Source organism: Macaca thibetana, chromosome 4, assembly GCF_024542745.1.
Source record: "Macaca thibetana thibetana isolate TM-01 chromosome 4, ASM2454274v1, whole genome shotgun sequence".
NCBI lineage: Eukaryota > Metazoa > Chordata > Mammalia > Primates > Cercopithecidae > Macaca > Macaca thibetana.
In genome coordinates this window covers 54,606,123-54,624,372 of record NC_065581.1, presented here as the reverse complement: position 1 = coordinate 54,624,372, position 18,250 = coordinate 54,606,123, and the positions used below count along the sequence as shown (strand labels likewise).

Genomic DNA, 18,250 nt, shown 5'->3' with positions numbered 1-18,250 from the left:
AGTAATAATTTTTAAAAGCTGTATGGCCAATGTCCAGGAAGAATTTATTTCTTGGAGAAAAAAAATATATATATGATTTTCCTAGACACCACACAGTGACTGGCACTTTTCATTTCTCTTTTATCACAGCATACAAAAAAGAAGTCAACAGAAACACACCAAAACTTTTCCCAATATCCCTTAAATTTGCAGATTTAAAATTAAATCTTGAAGCAGTATTTTCTGATACTTTGATTCAAACTCTATTTACAAATTAAATTGCACTTATAAAGATAGCAACATTTCTATTTTGATAGGTTATTTTGCTTTATTGTGGTTGTATATCTGGATATAAAACTTTTAAAGCTTTCTTGAATAAAAATCATTCTTTTGCAGTACATAATTTATTTGCCCACTGAATGTCTGAACCAGTTTTCTCTTTTTGTGCTTTTCTGATCTATTTTATTTTACAAATGGCACATACCATCAGAGTAGGTGCAGTCTGACACTGCGCTCATTATGAGAGACTTATTCAGAAAAAGTTAAAGTGTAAGGAATAAAATATTAGCAGTCAAATCCTTTGGTTCATCTTTTCAAAAAAGAATCAACCGATACAATTACAAATCATTGATAATTCATCTTTTTGGTTAAAAACAAATCCGCCAGGTAGATTACTGATTAAAATACAACACTGCTTTAAAATACCACATTCCTATTCTCATCTCACTGTTCAGAGATGCCATTGTTTACAACTGATTGGACATGACACAGGATACAGTAAGGCACAAGTGGATGGTACAAATAAAAACAAATACTTTAGGACTTGTTTCTCTGCACAAATACTAAAATATGTACCGTCTTCAAGATAAAATAACAAAAAAGAAATACATATTTTTGTTACGAAATACCTATACAAAATTTTAAAATTTACACCATCTGAGCTGCCAAAAAAGGTTTAAAAAGTATCCATTTTTCCCCATACATAAAACTATCTCTCATCAGTAGGTCCAAGGGAACCTGGGGGATTCAAAATGTCCCAGCACTTTATGGAAGGGAGTAGGATAAAAATTCCCCTTTCTGCTCTCCCTTATCCCAACATAAGACAAAAACAAAGGTCGTATGTTTACAGTAGTGTATTCTACTTATTACAAACAACTGAAATTAAAAAAAAAAAAAAATCACGCCGGGAGACCACTGGTGGCTGACTGGTTGCGGGACGAGTAAGGCACTTCCTGGGAGACAGCAGCTTCCCCACACTCCACGGGAGGATGGCGCGCGGGGGCTGGTTAGCTAAGACAAGGAGCACGTGAGGCTCCCCGGAAGCAGACAGGAACGTCTGGACAGCAGAGGAAGACACAGGAGGTAAAACTCGGAGGTGAAACTCTACACAGAAGTGGTCACTCGGTCAATGGCATGATTGACCTCGTTTTTGTTTGAGTCCAGTCCTTTAGCAGCATTCATGTCATTCCGTAAATTCTCCACTGTCTTTTTCATGTGCTTTAACTCCCCTGGGTGTGGAGTGGCTCGCCTTAGAAGTGTTCTCTAAAAACAAACAGTGGAGTGAGTGTTTTGGTTTTATTCCACTACTTCTTCAAAACATGCAGCTTCAAGGCATTTGCATTCCAATACAAATGTTACCTTCTTAGAAATTCTGAGTTAAAGCGGGTGGAAAAGCTTTCTTTGGAGGTATGGGCATTTATCAACTGCTCACTGGTAGTTAAGGGAAAGGGAAAGTGTTCCATATAACTTACCTCGTTACTATAGAAGGATTACTTTTAGAATAAAAGAATACTTATAAATATATGAAATTACTATAAAATAAAAATCTCTTGGCCGGGCGCGGTGGCTCAAGCCTGTAATCCCAGCACTTTGGGAGGCCGAGACGGGCGGATCACAAGGTCAGGAGATCGAGACCATCCTGGCTAACACGGCGAAACCCCGTCTCTACTAAAAACACAAAAAATTAGCCGGGCGAGGTGGCGGCGCCTGTGGTCCCAGCTACTCGGGAGGCTGAGGCAGGAGAATGGCGGGAACCCGGGAGGCGGAGCTTGCAGTGAGCTGAGATCTGGCCACTGCACTCCAGCCTGGGCGACAGAGCGAGACTCCGTCTCAAAAAAAAAAAAAATAAAAAAAAAAAATAAATAAAATAAAATAAAATAAAATAAAAATCTCCATAAGCAGCAAGAACAGTTATTTTAAAATTTAGGACATAATTATAGGGTGTGGGGAAAGAAAAAGATAAAAGAGTAAATAAAAAATCCTAAATTAAAGTCACTATAATGTTCTACTATTACCCAAAGCAATTCTGGCTTTTTTCAACCCTTGAGGCATGCAAGAAAAAGGAAATCAAGAGGGAAATATTTCCTTTTCTTATTTTGCTGCTGTGTGTACTATTTCTATGACCTACTGATGAAAGTTCACACTCTTCTAATAAAGACTGGAAGTTAAGTAACAGGGTATGAGTAATTTTTAAAATATTATTTAATATGATACATGATCTTTAGCTCATAAAACAGCGTGTACATCTTTTAAACGGCCTATCCAAGCGCTTTAGGGGGAACCAAACTAGCTTAACAAAATACTGGAAGAGGCAATGAAGTAACTGGTGATAATCACACTCTAACAAGTCTTGAGGTGAGTATTAAAGAGTCATTGACAGTGAGTAATTTTATCATCCCTAATTTGCGTTTTGCCCTTTATGATTGTATAGGCCTAAAATCCCATTTGGTGACAACTGGAATAACAAAGACTGTAGGCAAAAATTTAAAAACTGCCTTTGTTTTGGGGGCTGCAAGTACCCTCTAAGTTCTGCTTAAGAAAAATCTCAATTAGTTTAAGGAATTTAAGAAACCAAAGTCAACTGCTAGGAAGATGTCAAGCCTTGTCACCAACACCTAGAGATGCTGGATGTCTGAGAGACATTTTCAAGTACAGATGAAGGTAAGGGTGACTGGTATTTTCCAATTTCTGAACAAAAACTTGTTAACTAATCCAACTAAGATCCTAAGCCCTCTACAAGAAGACTAAGGTGAGCTGGTTACATGAAGAAGGCACAGAGGTCTGGCACTAAGTCAAATCATGGAAAGTAAATGGAGTCAACATGGGAAGAGACAGCATTCACTGGGAACAATTTAAAAAAAAAAGTTTCAGTGGGAGGGAAAACTATCACAAATAAAAAGCAGCACCATAAAAGCAGCACAACACAACAATAAGAGGCCGGGCACAGTGGCTCACGCCTGTAGTCCCAGCACTTTGGGAGGCTAAGTGGGGAGGTCACTTGAGTCCAGGAACTGTAGACCAGCCTGGACAACATGGTAAAATGCCATCTCTACAAAAAATACAAAAATTAGAGGGGCATGGTGGCAGGTGCCTGTAATCCCAGCACTTTGGGAGGCCAACATGGGTGGATCACTTGAGGTCAGGAGTTCAAGACCAGCCTGACCAACATGGTGACATCCTGTCTCTACTAAAAATACAAAAAATTAGCTGGGTGTGGTGGCAGGTGCCTGTAATCCCAGTTACTAAGGAGGCTGAGGCAGGAGAATCGCTTGAACCCGGGAGGCAGAGGTTACTTGAGAGGCTGAGGTCGGGGGATGGCTTGAACCCAAGAGGTGGAAGTTGCAGTAAGCTGAGATCACTCCATTGCACTCCAGCCTGGGTGACAGAGGGAGACTCTGTCTCAAAAAAGAAAAAAAAAATGAGTTCCATTTGCCTCATTTACCTTTTGTGACTGAGTACCTAGAATTACCTAGTTTTGTCTTCTAAAAAAATTCTTAAATGCTGAAGGCAAGGCAAGGCAGAGAACATACTAATTGAAAATCAAGAATATCCTAATTAGGTGCCATTCTCAATCTTTTAATTTTGAACTTCCACAGAGGCAAAGAATCTGCATTTCCATACCGTCTCATTGTCTTCTTCATCTTTCTCATCCTCCACAAATCGGATTGCACTGACTCTGTTGACAGCACGCTCGTTCCAGGCTTCATCAGAGACATCATTTACCAAGTTCTCCAGCGCACCACAGCGAGGCAGATTCTCTGCAGTGACAAAGACCACATCAGCAGGGAACTGTGGTTCATGTGACCGGTAAAAGCCATGAACTTTGCAGCTGACAAGGCAGAATCTACACGGAGGACCAGGGGTAGAACGCCAGAAATAAGGGTGGTGTTCTGTGGCAAGTTTGGCTTTAAAACACAAACACACACAAAATTCAAAAACAAAAAGAAAAAGGCCTGGGGCAAGGTTGCCCCTTCTTTTTTAATGATGTATAACTCTATTTGAGATCATATAAAATATCTGCTAAATTAATATGTTTAATATTTCATCACAGAATGTCATAATTTAGAGTCCCTTTTAAAATACTTATTTTATGCAACTTCAAAACTGTCCTGACAGTGATGTGGCCGCACAGGTTGGACACCAGTACTTTCCTCAGTAACACACTCTACCACGTTTTCCCTTAGGGTCTTAAAGTCCTCCCACTTGGGCTCCCATTCCCCCAGGGCACTCCGGTTCCCCTCCACCAAGCCCAGCCCTCAGCAAAGGGTTTATGATAGCATTTTGATGTTAACGTGAATTTTTTTTTTAACCACGCAGTTTACAAAACAAAGATACAATGACTCAAAATAATTCAATGGCTTAAAAACAGTATGCCAGTGGTGTTAGTACTAATCCCCTGAACTATCAGTTTGGATTTTAAGAGACTCTGTTACCACTTTTAGAAGTATTGTATTTTCAGCCTTAGCTATAATTCAAAACCAAAAAACTGCTTATGGAATTTCAAACATGATAAATAGATATGAGCGGCCCTTCTGCAAGGATGTAGGGTAACCTTTCCGGAAGAGTCCCACAGTGTCCTCACCCGAGCCGGCTCTAGGTGCAGACTGGATATAACACAATCACATGAAGGAGTAAGAGGCCTTATGGACAGACATTAGGTCCTACTCAATCTCGTGGCCCTGTGAATACTGTCCTTAAATTAAATTCACCTTGACAAGTAGGTTCAGAAGGCAGCTGAGGAAGTAAGACACAGGTTAAAATCTTCTCTCCCGTGGTGTAGTCTGTGTCTGTCTGGAATGTAAGCAGGGGCTGGGACTGGTTGTCAGATAGCCACAGAGCCTTCAACTTCAAGGCAGTCAGGGATAAAGGTAGATGCAGCAACCTATTTTTTTTTTTTTTTAAAAAAAAGAGACATTACAACCTCAAATTTTATAATCAAATCAATCCCTATCCATAAAATGAGGAAAAATTAAAAACAGCTTCCTGAGATTGGTTTCAAAATGTAAAAACGATGTTATGTTTTTAAGACACTTGACATACTCTTTGCAAGTGGATTCTTCAGTAGGTTCCTGTGCTTCCCTTTTCTGCTCTCACTTCTCCCATGAGAACCTCCAGATTACAGGGCAAAAAAAAAAAAGAGAGAGAAAATTGTAGGACACATTTTTAGGGTCTTGTACTAGGTTTCAATGTAAAGAGAGAAAAAAAGTCAAGGTGATTTTGGAAGGACCCAGAGGAGGTTCTTTACCTCTGATGGCGACAGCCTCACTGACAGGGCTGGTTTTGAAGCTGCGGGATTACCTGTTTCCAGGAGCACCTGATGAATCAGGCCAAGAGGAAGGAGGTGCCTGGGGTGTCAAAGCATTTAAGTTGCAGCCAAAATAAAGATTAAACCCCATTTTGTATGGACTCCATCTAGTTTCTCTAGGGAGATTATTTCAGGTATTCCCTTCTAAACCTTTATCTCTCAGTTTCTAGAAGCTCTTACTTCTCAGAGTCCTAGGTGACAATTAAAATCTATATCAGATTATTTCAGTTTCAAATGAGGTAGTACGTATGAAAGTACTTTAAATGTTATAATGTGACACCTAAAGATTAGTTTTATTTTTATGTTTGCACAAAGACTTCACAGATTGGTTGCAACCCGTAGAATCTATTTAGTAAAGACCACTGCCAGAAATCATATGTACACCTATTTCCAGTTAACATTAGCAGGAAATCTACCTATACATCTTACCAAAAGACTAACAGTGAATTCTCAGACGCACATACCATTTCAACTGACAGAACTTATGGGAAATAAACTAGAACTCTCTAAAGATATGAAAAGAAGCTGTATTCCAATAACACAAAACTAATCAGAGGAAAAGGTAGGCATAAACTGGTTAAATTACTTTAATAAAAGAAGTAAAAAAAAATCAAAGAGTGCACGGACAGTATTAACAACAAAAGCATCATTAACAAACTTTTCACAGTAACAATACATTTTGCAAGATTTCTGTGTTAGTTTCAAAGATGAGAAAATATTTTCTTTTCCTTAACAATAGTCCAGTAAAGGCTGAGTCCATCTCATGCATATGTATTGCGTGCAATACTGAGGAAGTACTGTGAAACTGTAACTTAAGTGGGAGTGAGGTTCTTAAGCCAGTGTATCCACGAGAACTGCTTATGTTAAAGTACTCTTGAAAAGACTATGAATTGTACATTATAATATTTCACTAATGAGAGCAGTATGAGGTGAGAAATACATATTTTCAAATCCTAGAATCCACCCGGTGCCACCATATGCTCACAGTTAGAGAAGGACACCTGAGGGAACCACAGGGAACAGCAGAATCACAATTACATTTCTTCTTACTCTGAGATATTTGTTCTTTAAGGGATAGAACTGAAATATCTTCTGCTTATACAAAAATTCTTTCTCTTTCTATCCAAAGAACGTTACATACATGTAAACTCAAATGCAAGAAAGTTAAAAACATGTATTTGCCAGGTACTGTGACAAGGATTTTTTAAATAGGCATTATACACTGTTAAAGTTTCAAGTACATCAAACTCTTTCATTTTATTGAACAAAAATATAATTTATTTAAATTTTTTCTCATCTATCTTTTAAAAGAGGAAGCAAGCTAACATCCACTAGAATGTTTAAAGTTTCAAGTCTTGGGCAAGACACTTACAGTCAGCATCTGTACCTGTGTTACTCATGAGAACAGAAAGAACAAAAATCAAGACTTGAAAACTGGCACAAAACACAGATACTCAAACGTGGTCATTGTAACTTCTCAGACTAGAAGCCAGCTGAATGTTAAAGCAAAAGTATAAATAAGAGGCTAAAAAGAGCATTGATAATACTAATAAATAACAACTTCTAAGGATGACAAACCATATGACAAAAGCTAAATAAATTACTAGACTCTACAACAACAAATCTTATCAACATATTTCAACTCAGATTAATGAGTTGCCTGAAACACCAGTTTTGCTGCAAAGAATCAAAGTGCTAGCTTGAATGTGGCTGCTGCTGACTGAGTCCACACCACATATGAGCTGCCCACTGTCTTGCGGACAGAAGTGTTGCCAGTGGTGTCCAAAAGAAAAAAACACCCTGTTCCCTGAACAGTCTGCCCACTGAGATTCTGCCGGCTGGCTAATCCTCTAACTCACTATAGCCTGGGGAAAAAAAGACATACACATGCTTTTCTGTCTCTCTTGGGTAAACCATCCCAGCTACAAGTCAGAAAATCGATGAGAAATACATTCCTGCTTTCCAAAGGAGCTAATAATACATTTTTGGTTTATTCTGGTACCTTCTGTACACTATAGAATAAACAGAATCAACACACAAGAAACCACAGCCCGTAGGCATCTCTGTGTTCTATTTAGGACCACATGCGCCCAGAAATAAAAAACTTGTGGTTACTATTCACACCAATGGTACAAGAACTAAAGCAAATGAATGACCAAACTGTAAGCCTCTTGTCTCCAGTTATATCCATGACCAACCCAGCCCCAAGTGACCTTCCATGCCTGTGAACTACTATAGCAACTGCCTTCTCAAATTTATTTAATATCTAAGCATGGCCTACTGATTAATATTAACTTCACCAGTGACTGAATACGCCTTACAATGTAATGTTTCATCTTTCTGTTACTTTCTACCAGAATTTTTAGTTTTAAGCAAACTTTTCAAAAATGTTTAAAAATATATATAAATTGAGAACATAACTGGCAAAAAATTAAACAATACTAAAATATCTAAAATGAAAACTCCCTATACCTTCAAGTCTCATCTAGGGGAACTACTATTAGTATTTGGGTACAATGCACAAATAAGTGATTTTTTTTTTCTTTTTTAAGGAAAAAACCCCACCAAAATGAGAGCTCTATAAACTGCTCAACATTTTCCCTTTTCACTCAGTATCTTGGGTCTCTTTCTGTGTCACTGCACAGAGAAATATCTCATTCTTTGACTGCTTAGTATTCCACAACAGTATGCTGTTGTTTGTCTTTTAATATTTTTAATTCTTTGGACTGGGTAATACATGCATAGTATAAAATTTAAAAGTGTAAGCTATTTCCTATTTTCCAATTGACAACCATTGTTTCTAATATTCAGTACTACTAATATTGCAAGTAAGGAAAATCCTCAAATGCTGAGTTTTGCACACTTGATGGATATTCCTATGGGAGAGAGTCTAAGTATTAAAGAATTTTGTGTTCTGTGCTCGGGTAACTGATGATATAAGACATTTTCTTTACTGTCACAGAAGGTTTAATACTTAGTTTCCAAGTGACAGGTTATAGTCATCCTTGCTATAATTTATCCTACCAAACTCCAAAAGAAAGTTTCTAGAAACTCACAGTGTACGTTTCCTGCTGCCATGTGTTATTTTCATATACTTGACAGAAGAGGCAGAAGCTTCTGTTACATTTAATATGATTTAGTATGATATCCTATGGTATGACATTTCTGCAAGCTAAAAGGCTGACCAGGTAGCCCTTTTTAAAAAAATTAGTTTCTATACTGATACTTTTAATAAGCAGTGATTAAATATTTTAATAGGCTTAAAATTTGATTATGAATCGGCTGGGCGCGGTGGCTCAAGCCTGTAATCCCAGCACTTTGGGAGGCCGAGGCGGGTGGATCACGAGGTCAGGAGATCGAGACTATCCTGGCTAACATGGTGAAACCCCGTCTCTACTAAAAATACAAAAAACTAGCCGGGCGAGGTGGCGGGCGCCTGTAGTCTCAGCTACTTGGGAGGCTGAGGCGGGAGAATGGCGTGAACCCGGGAGGCGGAGCTTGCAGTGAGCCGAGATCACGCCACTGCACTCCAGCCTGGGAGACACAGCGAGACTCCGTCTCAAAAAAAAAAAAAATTTGATTATGAATCTACATACGTATGCATGGACTAAATGACACACTTAACTGACTCAAATGACAACTGTGTAACTCGACTTTTTAACTGGGTTTTCTCCATCCCAGCCCAAGCATAATAAAAATTTAACTTTCTCTTTTTCTGAGAACTGGAGAAATGGGGCCTTCATTCATGTAAAAACAGTTTTTCGCCATCACAGGCATCTTTCTGCTCAAGAATTGATGCAAATTCATGCTCAGTAGTGTGGCAAGAACCAGCAAATGTTGACTCATTGAGTTTCTACTGCTAGAGGATAAAGATCAGGAAAGAAGTATCCTCCTCAAGCTGTAAAGGCTCACGCCTTAGTTCTGCTTAGTTCAGCAGAAATCTGAGGTTCAACTCAATTTAATCCTGGGTTTCCGGCAACCAGTTAGTGGTCTTAAGAATCTATCAAGATGTCCTGAAAGCATTAACTTTGAAAAGGTGAGCATTGCCTGAGGCTATAACTCACCTCTAGATTCCAGCTGAGAACTGCTGTTTATTTAGCCCTTCTGTCTATAATCCATTAGCAAGAATAAAAAATGGTGACCTGTGCCTGACCAAAATGATCAGCTAATCAGCACTCAGAAGACAGTCTCCCAAACACTCTTTAGACTGCTGGCCTTTACCATTTAAGATCATTGATCATCTTCCCCCAAGCAGTTGAACCTTTTTCTCCTAACTATATTACACTCAAAAGCAATTTTTAATTCCTTTTGGCAAGGAAGCCTATAATATAAGCCATCCTGCAGTGACCTGCTATTCATCCTGTAAAACTATTAACATTTTTGTTCCACTGAAAATGGCATCTGTTATGTGCCAGGCACTCTGTCATTGCATCTGACAAGTGATACAATGACACATAAACCAGAAGAACATCTAACTTTAGGTAACTTCAGGCTTAGAAGGGTTACCCATATGAAAACTGGCAATTCTCACATGGTACTGTGACTGCCATGGCAGGGGAATTTTCCCAAATGCGAACTCAGAAAGGAGGCTCCCTCAAGAAAATAAAGCTTGAGTGATGAAGAAGAGAGTCAAGGAGCCAGAGAAGAGGGTCCCCAATAGAAAGAATAGCCTGTTTCTGTTCACAGAGAAGGCGCATATGACATTTAGGGCGCTGAAATTAGCTCGGAATGACGGAAACAAATGTGTTCCACAAAGATGATGAACAGGCATATTCTAGAAAATGGCGCTCAGTCCAACATGACCTCTGCTCCGGAACTTGAGAAATGGTGACGCTGTGACCTTGGGGATACTAGTCTGGCAGCTCTGAACTTTTTTTGTATTATGAATCATTTGGAGATTCTGACATTAGCTATAAACACTTCCCTAAATACACAATTTTGTTTGTATTTTCAGGGGGTTCAGAGTCAGTATGTCAAGGTCCCCTGGTTAAAACTGTGTTCGAACTCATTTGTGCTCACTTTCCAGGTGAGGAAACTCTGAAGCCCATGATGACTTACAAAAGCTACTTAGAAGAGCTAAGCCACAACCCAAGTCTCCCCATTCTTAGTTCAGTGCTCTTTCCCTGGCATCATTGTACCATCATTCCGGGAAGCATTTCTACAAAAGTGTCCACTGACACTTTAACCCATGCTCAGGTTTCCCCTTTCTCTGCTCCATTGGGCTCAAGCACTCTAGCCCCCATATGAAGAACTCCCTGAGGCCTAGGTCATTTGAAAAATTGGGATCATATTCTGTAAGATAAAGCAAAGACAAAAATTTGAAGATGCACGCAAAGATTGGGATGTATGCATATTTGTTTCCCTCAAGCAAAGCATACAACAGGCTTACCTGTTCCCTGCCACATCCAGCACATGAAGTTCTGTTGCCTGTGACATCTCTGCAGGTATCCGAGTTAGTCTATTGTCACGCACACAGAACACAGTGAGGCTGCAGCACCCGCCGATCTATGGTGAGAAAGGAAATAAATCTTTTTTTCCAGTTTTCTAGGGGAGATGGAGTAGGATCAGAGTACCTTGTTTACCAAACAGTATAAAAAGGATGCATAAACTTATACCACATAACTCACTGGTCTCACTGATGATCAATAATCATTAATTTAAATCATACAAAACACAGCCCTATATGTTCATAAAAATCTCTGTGAAACGTTAGATGTACATGTTCTAAATTAAATCAAGAAAATCAATGATACACTTTAAAAATTTTATTCTAAAGAAGAAATCATTTTCCACTGCTGATATCTAACCCAACTGCATCTGTTAAATATGTTAACCAAACTATACAATCCAGAAAAATACTATGTGGTAATATGCAAGTTTAACAATTGTAGTTTCAAAAGTTAGGTCAAAGGTGATCCTGATAAACACACAATTCAAGACTTGCCCGTTATATTAACTTCAGCACTCTCCATGTTTTTTTTTTTTCAAAAAAAAGGGGTATCTTACAGATTATACAGTACATTAATTTCCACCATACATCTTTTAATAGCTTTTAGTCATTCACAAATTAATGTGGTAAATTCACTTTTTTTTTTGATGGATGTAAAATCAGCAGTATCTTCACAAAAAGTGAACGGAGTAAATCTATACATCCATTTCTTTAGCCGTGGCCTGCTCGTAAAGGCACACAGATCAACACCTCCATCCACACCAAATTTGATTACCATTTTTTAAAAGTAAGCAATTTAAAGGTAACTGAGTTTTGTATGAGTCTGGTCTTCAAAAAGGAACATAAACACACACAAAAATCCAATGATTCTCTTTAACAAATTGGTGGTGGTTTTTACAGTCAGGAAAACTGAATCAAGAGGACGGAAAAATAGCTCGATCCCAGACACAACATTCTGCAGGACTCCATAAAGTACTACATTCTTCTTGTACTCACTCTCCTGACTAAGGACAACTGCTAGGAAGGGCTCATGAAGGAACCTATTGATGTCTCTCCAACACATGGAAAAATACTACTCCAGAGGCTCCCACTTGAGAAAGAGCACAAGACTTGAATGGTTAATGCTATCTGAATATATCTTCTGCCCTTTTCTATTTATACATGTGTTTAATATATGTATATAATATCCTCAAAAGCAGAACGCAGATTTGTAAATGGCTACATAATTACCTTCATACATAATCTTTTTATTTCCTCCCTTAAAAATATAAAGATTTCAAAATAATGTATTGAACCACAATATTTAACCATAATGTATATAAAAGAAAAATAAATATATAAGTAAATGTAGGCTAACATTTGTCAGGCCGGGCACGGTGGCTCAAGCCTGTAATCCCAGCACTTTGGGAGGCCGAGACGGGCGGATCACAAGGTCAGGAGATTGAGATCATCCCGGCTAACACGGTGAAACCCCGTCTCTACTAAAAAAAAAAAAAAAACAAAAAACTAGCCGGGCGAGGTGGCGGGCGCCTGTAGTCCCAGCTACTCGGGAGGCTGAGGCAGGAGAATGGCGTAAACCCGGAAGGCGGAGCTTGCAGTGAGCTGAGATCCGGCCACTGCACTCCAGCCTGGGCCAGAGCGAGACTCCGTCTCAAAAAAAAAAAAAAAAAAAAAAAAAAAAAAATTTGTCTCTGGTCATGTGGAAAGCACCCAGATATGTAGAAAGGCTTTTAGATTTTGCCCCCTTTAGTCCCCGCATTCACATATTTCTCATTCCAGCAAAAATGGTCTACTCATTATACCCTAAATACATTTTTATATTTTTGATCCCACTGTTTTTTATAGAAATGCCTTTTTAAATCTTACCAATGATCCAAAATTAGCTAAACATCCTCTCTTCCTCCATAGAGCCTTCACAGAACCCTTTGGTCCATATAATAAAATGCTCTCTGCCTTTATTTCATAATTATGGTCTAACCCTCTGAGAGCATAAAATACCACATGAAGAACCCTAAGATCATTTACCTGAGTTACTGCTTAATTTGCACATGTTTATGTACACTCAGGGTACTTGGCAAGTATAGTATTCATGCTGTCTACCCACCATGCATAGCCTCTCTGCCCACTAAATTTCTCATTTACGTATATTTAGACACTTTATTTACTTACTTGTGAAAGACCTCTACTTAAAAGTTACCTGCCTCTATGTGCAGCAGTGGAGACAACAAAACTCTTTTTTGTTCCAGTAAGAATCACCAGAGTAGCCTCTCTTAGGTTTTATAAACATATAGCCCCAATATAGTGTCCTACAAGAAATGTGCAACTGGATTTCCCATATGGCTGAGCACATTCTCCCTCCCTTAAGGAAGGGAATCAACAGTTCTACTTAGATGCCCAGAAATATCATGGAAGGAAAGCAATCAAAACCCTGATCCCTTTGATGATCAATATTATTAGAGTCTCTGATAAATTTAGACAATCCTGACAAAGATCTACTTATGAGAAAGAATGACTAGGTTCCCATGGGGCACCCTTCCCGCATCCCTGCTCCCAGGTGGAGGAGCTTCGGCATGAGGCTGGGGTTCAGAGGTACGGCTACATGCCCTGAAGGAGGGCTTCCAAGTCAGCAGCTGGCTGAGGCTGAAGACCCCTGCTAGCGTCCTGACCTACCTTTGAAAAGACAGGATTTATGAGTGACCCAAGGGGGGAAAAGCAGATATTATTATTCATATGATCATCCGGAGGGGATAATCAGCTCCTGGAAGGCATATAGAGCTGGGACTGCATTTTAACTGTGGGCATCTTGTCATGAAGCTGTCCACTGCCCTCCCACCACACCAACCTGTAAGATATCTGTTTTGCGGCCCTACTGCTATACCATGTGAACATTTTCAATTTGTATCATGTGCATGTATTATGTAGTCCAAAAAATTAATTAACTAATTAAAGTGGGTCAGAGGGCTCTAAATAAATGTTCTGGACAAGATCCATTAATCATTTAGGAAGATAAAGTGTAAACTTCAATGAAATGTGTGAGCTATCTACTGTGTGTTATTGTTTCATTTTTCTTTTTCCTTTCCCACTCTAATCTCATACCCATTTGAGACGTCAAGGGGTGGAACGCAATTGCGTACAAGAGCCTCTTAGGCCCTCTGGATTGTCAGAGCAGGCAGTGTGACCTCCTGATCTCTATTGTCTATGGTTTTTGAAAAACAATGCCAACAAAGAGCACATGTTGTTGCAGAGTGTGCTAGGGATGCCTTAATCACCCCACAAAGGCACATGCTGTCCCAGCAAACATTCACACAAACACAGCCCTCTTTCCAAATCAGCCAGGAAGGGATGGCACAAACCTTTGGTTTTTAGAAAAGATTATTAAGCATTCAAACCCATAACTGAAAAGATATAGTTCATTATAGACGTCAGAAGGAGATGCGGTATGATGGAGGGAGTGGATGCTTTGAGATCATACAGACCTGGGCTAGAATTTAGGCTCAGTCATATGTTTTGTGGGTTTGGATGTGTTACTTTAACCAAAAGTAACAATAATGATTAAATTAAATGAAACCACGTATATAATTTGGCACCTATCATAGAAACTGGCCTTTTGCTGCTGCCAAATAAATGTGGTAGCTATTTTTTTTTTCCGGGAAGTAAAAACCTCAGATCCAAATGATGAGTACAATCAACACCTAAATACCTACTATGTTCTTAGAACTGTACTGATGTTGGCAGTCTCTTTCCTGAACTCACCTGAATGTCTTTAAAAAACTATCTCCCTAACGATGTATCGCAGTGGCACTTTGTATTAATAATAGTGAACACTGACATTATACACATCATTCATATATATTTTGGCTTTCTCTTTTGGGTTCAGGAGGCAGAGTCTACAGGTTCCTTAGTTGTCATCAGGATAAAATATCTGTATCATTTAGAAGTTCTGGGAAGCAGACTTTAAAAAACTTATTACCAGTTATGTAGGAAGCTGATATTTTTAAGCCTCCCTTAAACCACATAATAGCACCTTCCCAGAATACAAGGGGTTGGACTTGGATTATCTGAGAATTATGGAATATAGCTGAGAATCTTTGTCCAGCCATTTTGTGTCTCCTTAGCTGTTAGGCATTGATCTAACCCATCTCAAGAAAATAGGATCTGCAGATTATTGAGCAAACCTCTGCTCAGGTCAACTTTCACTAAGTATTAATTGCCTGCAGGTTAGCTCACCCAAGGAGAAGATCATGAGACAGATTCAGTGATTCAAAAAGGGAGCCTACGTTAGTCACTTTTGTTTATATTCTATTTTTTAAATGCTTGCCTTAAGTGTAAGGGAACTTTCACTTTCCTTCAGTATATTCCTTTTAATATTATTTGTAACATAATTGAACCCACATCCCATTGGCAAAAAAAGAAAAATGTACAATAATTAAAATCTGGCCAAAATGCAATCTGAGCAAAAATAATATGAAACATAATTTTAAAATTCCATCATCTATGGCATATTATTCAAATGTTCCCTACTTCATAAACATTTTTGGAAATCATGTGGCTTTGGGATTCCCTGAATTCTGGGGCCACTGACATCAAAATATCCACTAACAGCTACGGAATTCTTTTTTTCTGATTATAAAAAAGTACCTTACATTGATTAGAAAAATAAAAACCATACATCCACGCACAGGAAACCACAATGAAAAAAAAATCGAATCTTACCACAAAGGGATAATCAGTATTAACGTTATGAGGAACGATCTTCCAGTACCACTGCCATTCATGTGTGATTCTACATACACACTTTAACAATGTTTCTAAGAGGACTTTTATGGACCATATAGTTATTTCCTTCTATGGATGTATCACAGATTATTTAAGAAACTGCCCAAGGTAGACAATGCTAGTTAGGTCTGCCACTTCTTTGCTGTGTGATTCTGGAGAAGTTACTTAACCTCTCTCAGTCTTAGTTTCACAATCTGTTGGACACTGATAATGATTTACCTACACCTCATAGAACTGTTGTGATAATTAGATAAGAATAAATGCAAAAGCCCTTGGCACTGTGCCTGGCACATGTTAGCTGCCTCTATGGACACTTGGTATGGTGCCTGGAACATGTAGGCTGTTCCTATGAATAATGTGAGAAATGTTCTTGTGCATCATTCTTAGTGTATATCCATGAATGTTTTCCTAGACGTGGACTTGCAGAATCAAAGGGTATACACATTTCTGAAGTTTTTACTATTATCATATTCTCTTCCAGAAAGTCATAATAATTTATATTTACATGATAATATACACTTCCCTCCACCCTTGCCAAAATTTGGTATTAATTTTTTTGTGAATACTGATGAGGCTGAAATTGTTTCACATTAGTTGCCATTTCTATTTGTTCCTCTGTGAATCACTTGCTGGTTTTTGTGGAAGTTTCTTTGTTTTTGTCTACTTCTCTATAGATGTATTTAATACATCTTTTCCTCATTGGTGTAAAAGAACTTCTAATAGAGTAAAGACAGATCTCTCATTTAAGATACTTTAAATGTCTCCCTGCCCCCTTTCAAGAAAGTAAAGGCTATCTTTACCTTCTTGAAGATCAGAAATCGAATTTTCCTGTAGACAAATCCATCAACTATTTTTTAATGACTTATTTCAAGTTTAGGAATGACTTCTCCATCTTGAAATCTGATGGTCAACTATATTTTATCTAATATTTTTATATTCTATATTATGTCTTTAATCAATAATTCATTTTAGAATATAATGGAAACATACTGAAATAATTTTAAATTGTAATAAGAAGAAGGCAGAAAACTATCCACAAAATGAATATTCTATCACCACAGGCATTTCTGAGTATCATAGTAATATTTATGGGTAATTAATATTTACAGGTTGTCTGATTAAAAAAAGCTTTGATGAATGATCTGCAAATGTTATCTTGCCTCATCTCACTGGGTAAGTGTGGCTTAGTTGGCGTCACTTTCATTCAGACTTAATGGAGACAAAAAGAAAAACGGACTCTAAACTTGGATATAAGCTCAATTTCTTCTAGCCAAAAATTCTTTACGGTCTGGCTCTTGTTCATCATACTCATGCTCACACATATACCACCAACTCCATCTATCCATGAATCAATCATACTACTGCACAGTATGTTCCTTAACTCTCCTCTCCACCAACACTATGAGTTTTTAAGAAATCTCCTTTTCCCAGAAGTATATATACTTAAGCAACAGGATGAAAAATAAAAGACACAAATAAGTGACTTGAAAAATCAGAGGCATGCCAGGTGTAGCAAATAAAGCAAATCTAGCCTTTCCATTAGAGACAGATTTGTGCCAACAAACTTACAATTTAGTGAAAACAGATGAGCTGCCAAATGATGCCTTTCAGATTTCTGAATAACTTAAAATGTAATTCACAGAAAAGCATTCTTTTGAGAGTGAATAATCTGAACAAACATGAAAAACACATAACAAAATAAGGTTCCAGGCCATGCAGTCGTAAAAAAACCAAAAAACTGAATTTAGAGGAAAATGTCCAATATTTTATAATGAAGAGCACACAAAGCAGTCAGCCGATTTGAATCTTCATGCATTTAAGAAGCAGAATGGAAGTTAGAGATGCAACTGTGGTCTGAACAATACTTACAAGATAACAAGTTTACCTGACTTTTCTAAATTTCCAAGCAGCTAACAATTAAGAAAACAAAAGACATTCATTGATTTGCAAATGTTTACTACAAATAACACCACAAAACACAAACAGAATCCATTATTGTGACCCACACAGTACAAACATTTTCCCCTCAACCATTTGGGGAAAAAATGCAAATAAATGCTGCTACAGACTAAGGAGCTGTGCCCTAAAACTAGCAACACACAATAATATAAATTTTTTTTTTTTAAAGGACAAAATATAGGAAGAACTACACAGCATACCAGACCAATGGCAATTAATACTACTATGGGTTTTTGGCATATGAATTGAATTGGTCAGTCTTTCAGTTTAGAGATGTTATGTATGCAACTTAACTGTTCAAGAGAAAGCAATACATTTTTGGAAGAATCCAATCAGGAAAATGCAAGATTTGATCAAATGGCATCAAGCTTGGAGGAAGAGCTAACATACACACAGTCACAGGGCCTACCACGCTCACTGCACAGAGACTCATGACATGAAGGTGCTGCCTGGGCCAACGTGATGCATGAGAGATCAGGAGGCTCTCGGTGATTTGGCTGCTC

The 18,250-nt window shown here is 38.2% G+C and overlaps 1 protein-coding gene and 1 long non-coding RNA gene across 3 annotated transcripts in view; one reads left to right on the top strand and one right to left on the bottom strand.

The window, feature by feature from the left end:
* LOC126953568 (uncharacterized) overlaps positions 1 to 3,948 on the top strand; it is a 46,320-nt gene extending 42,372 nt beyond the window's left edge. The window contains exon 3 of the long non-coding RNA XR_007725267.1: positions 3,855 to 3,948. This is a non-coding gene — a long non-coding RNA (uncharacterized LOC126953568). The remainder of the gene's footprint in view (positions 1 to 3,854) is intronic.
* Positions 104 to 18,250, bottom strand: part of LRRC1 (leucine rich repeat containing 1) — a 130,046-nt gene continuing 111,899 nt past the window's right edge. For both annotated transcript variants that reach the window (XM_050788995.1, XM_050788996.1), the window contains exons 11-14: positions 10,953 to 11,068; positions 4,968 to 5,140; positions 3,880 to 4,016; positions 104 to 1,521 (exon numbers count right to left, since the gene is read on the bottom strand). In XM_050788995.1, the coding sequence (XP_050644952.1) occupies positions 1,363 to 1,521; positions 3,880 to 4,016; positions 4,968 to 5,140; positions 10,953 to 11,068 (585 nt within the window). In that variant the 3' untranslated portion in view covers positions 104 to 1,362. The remainder of the gene's footprint in view (positions 1,522 to 3,879; positions 4,017 to 4,967; positions 5,141 to 10,952; positions 11,069 to 18,250) is intronic.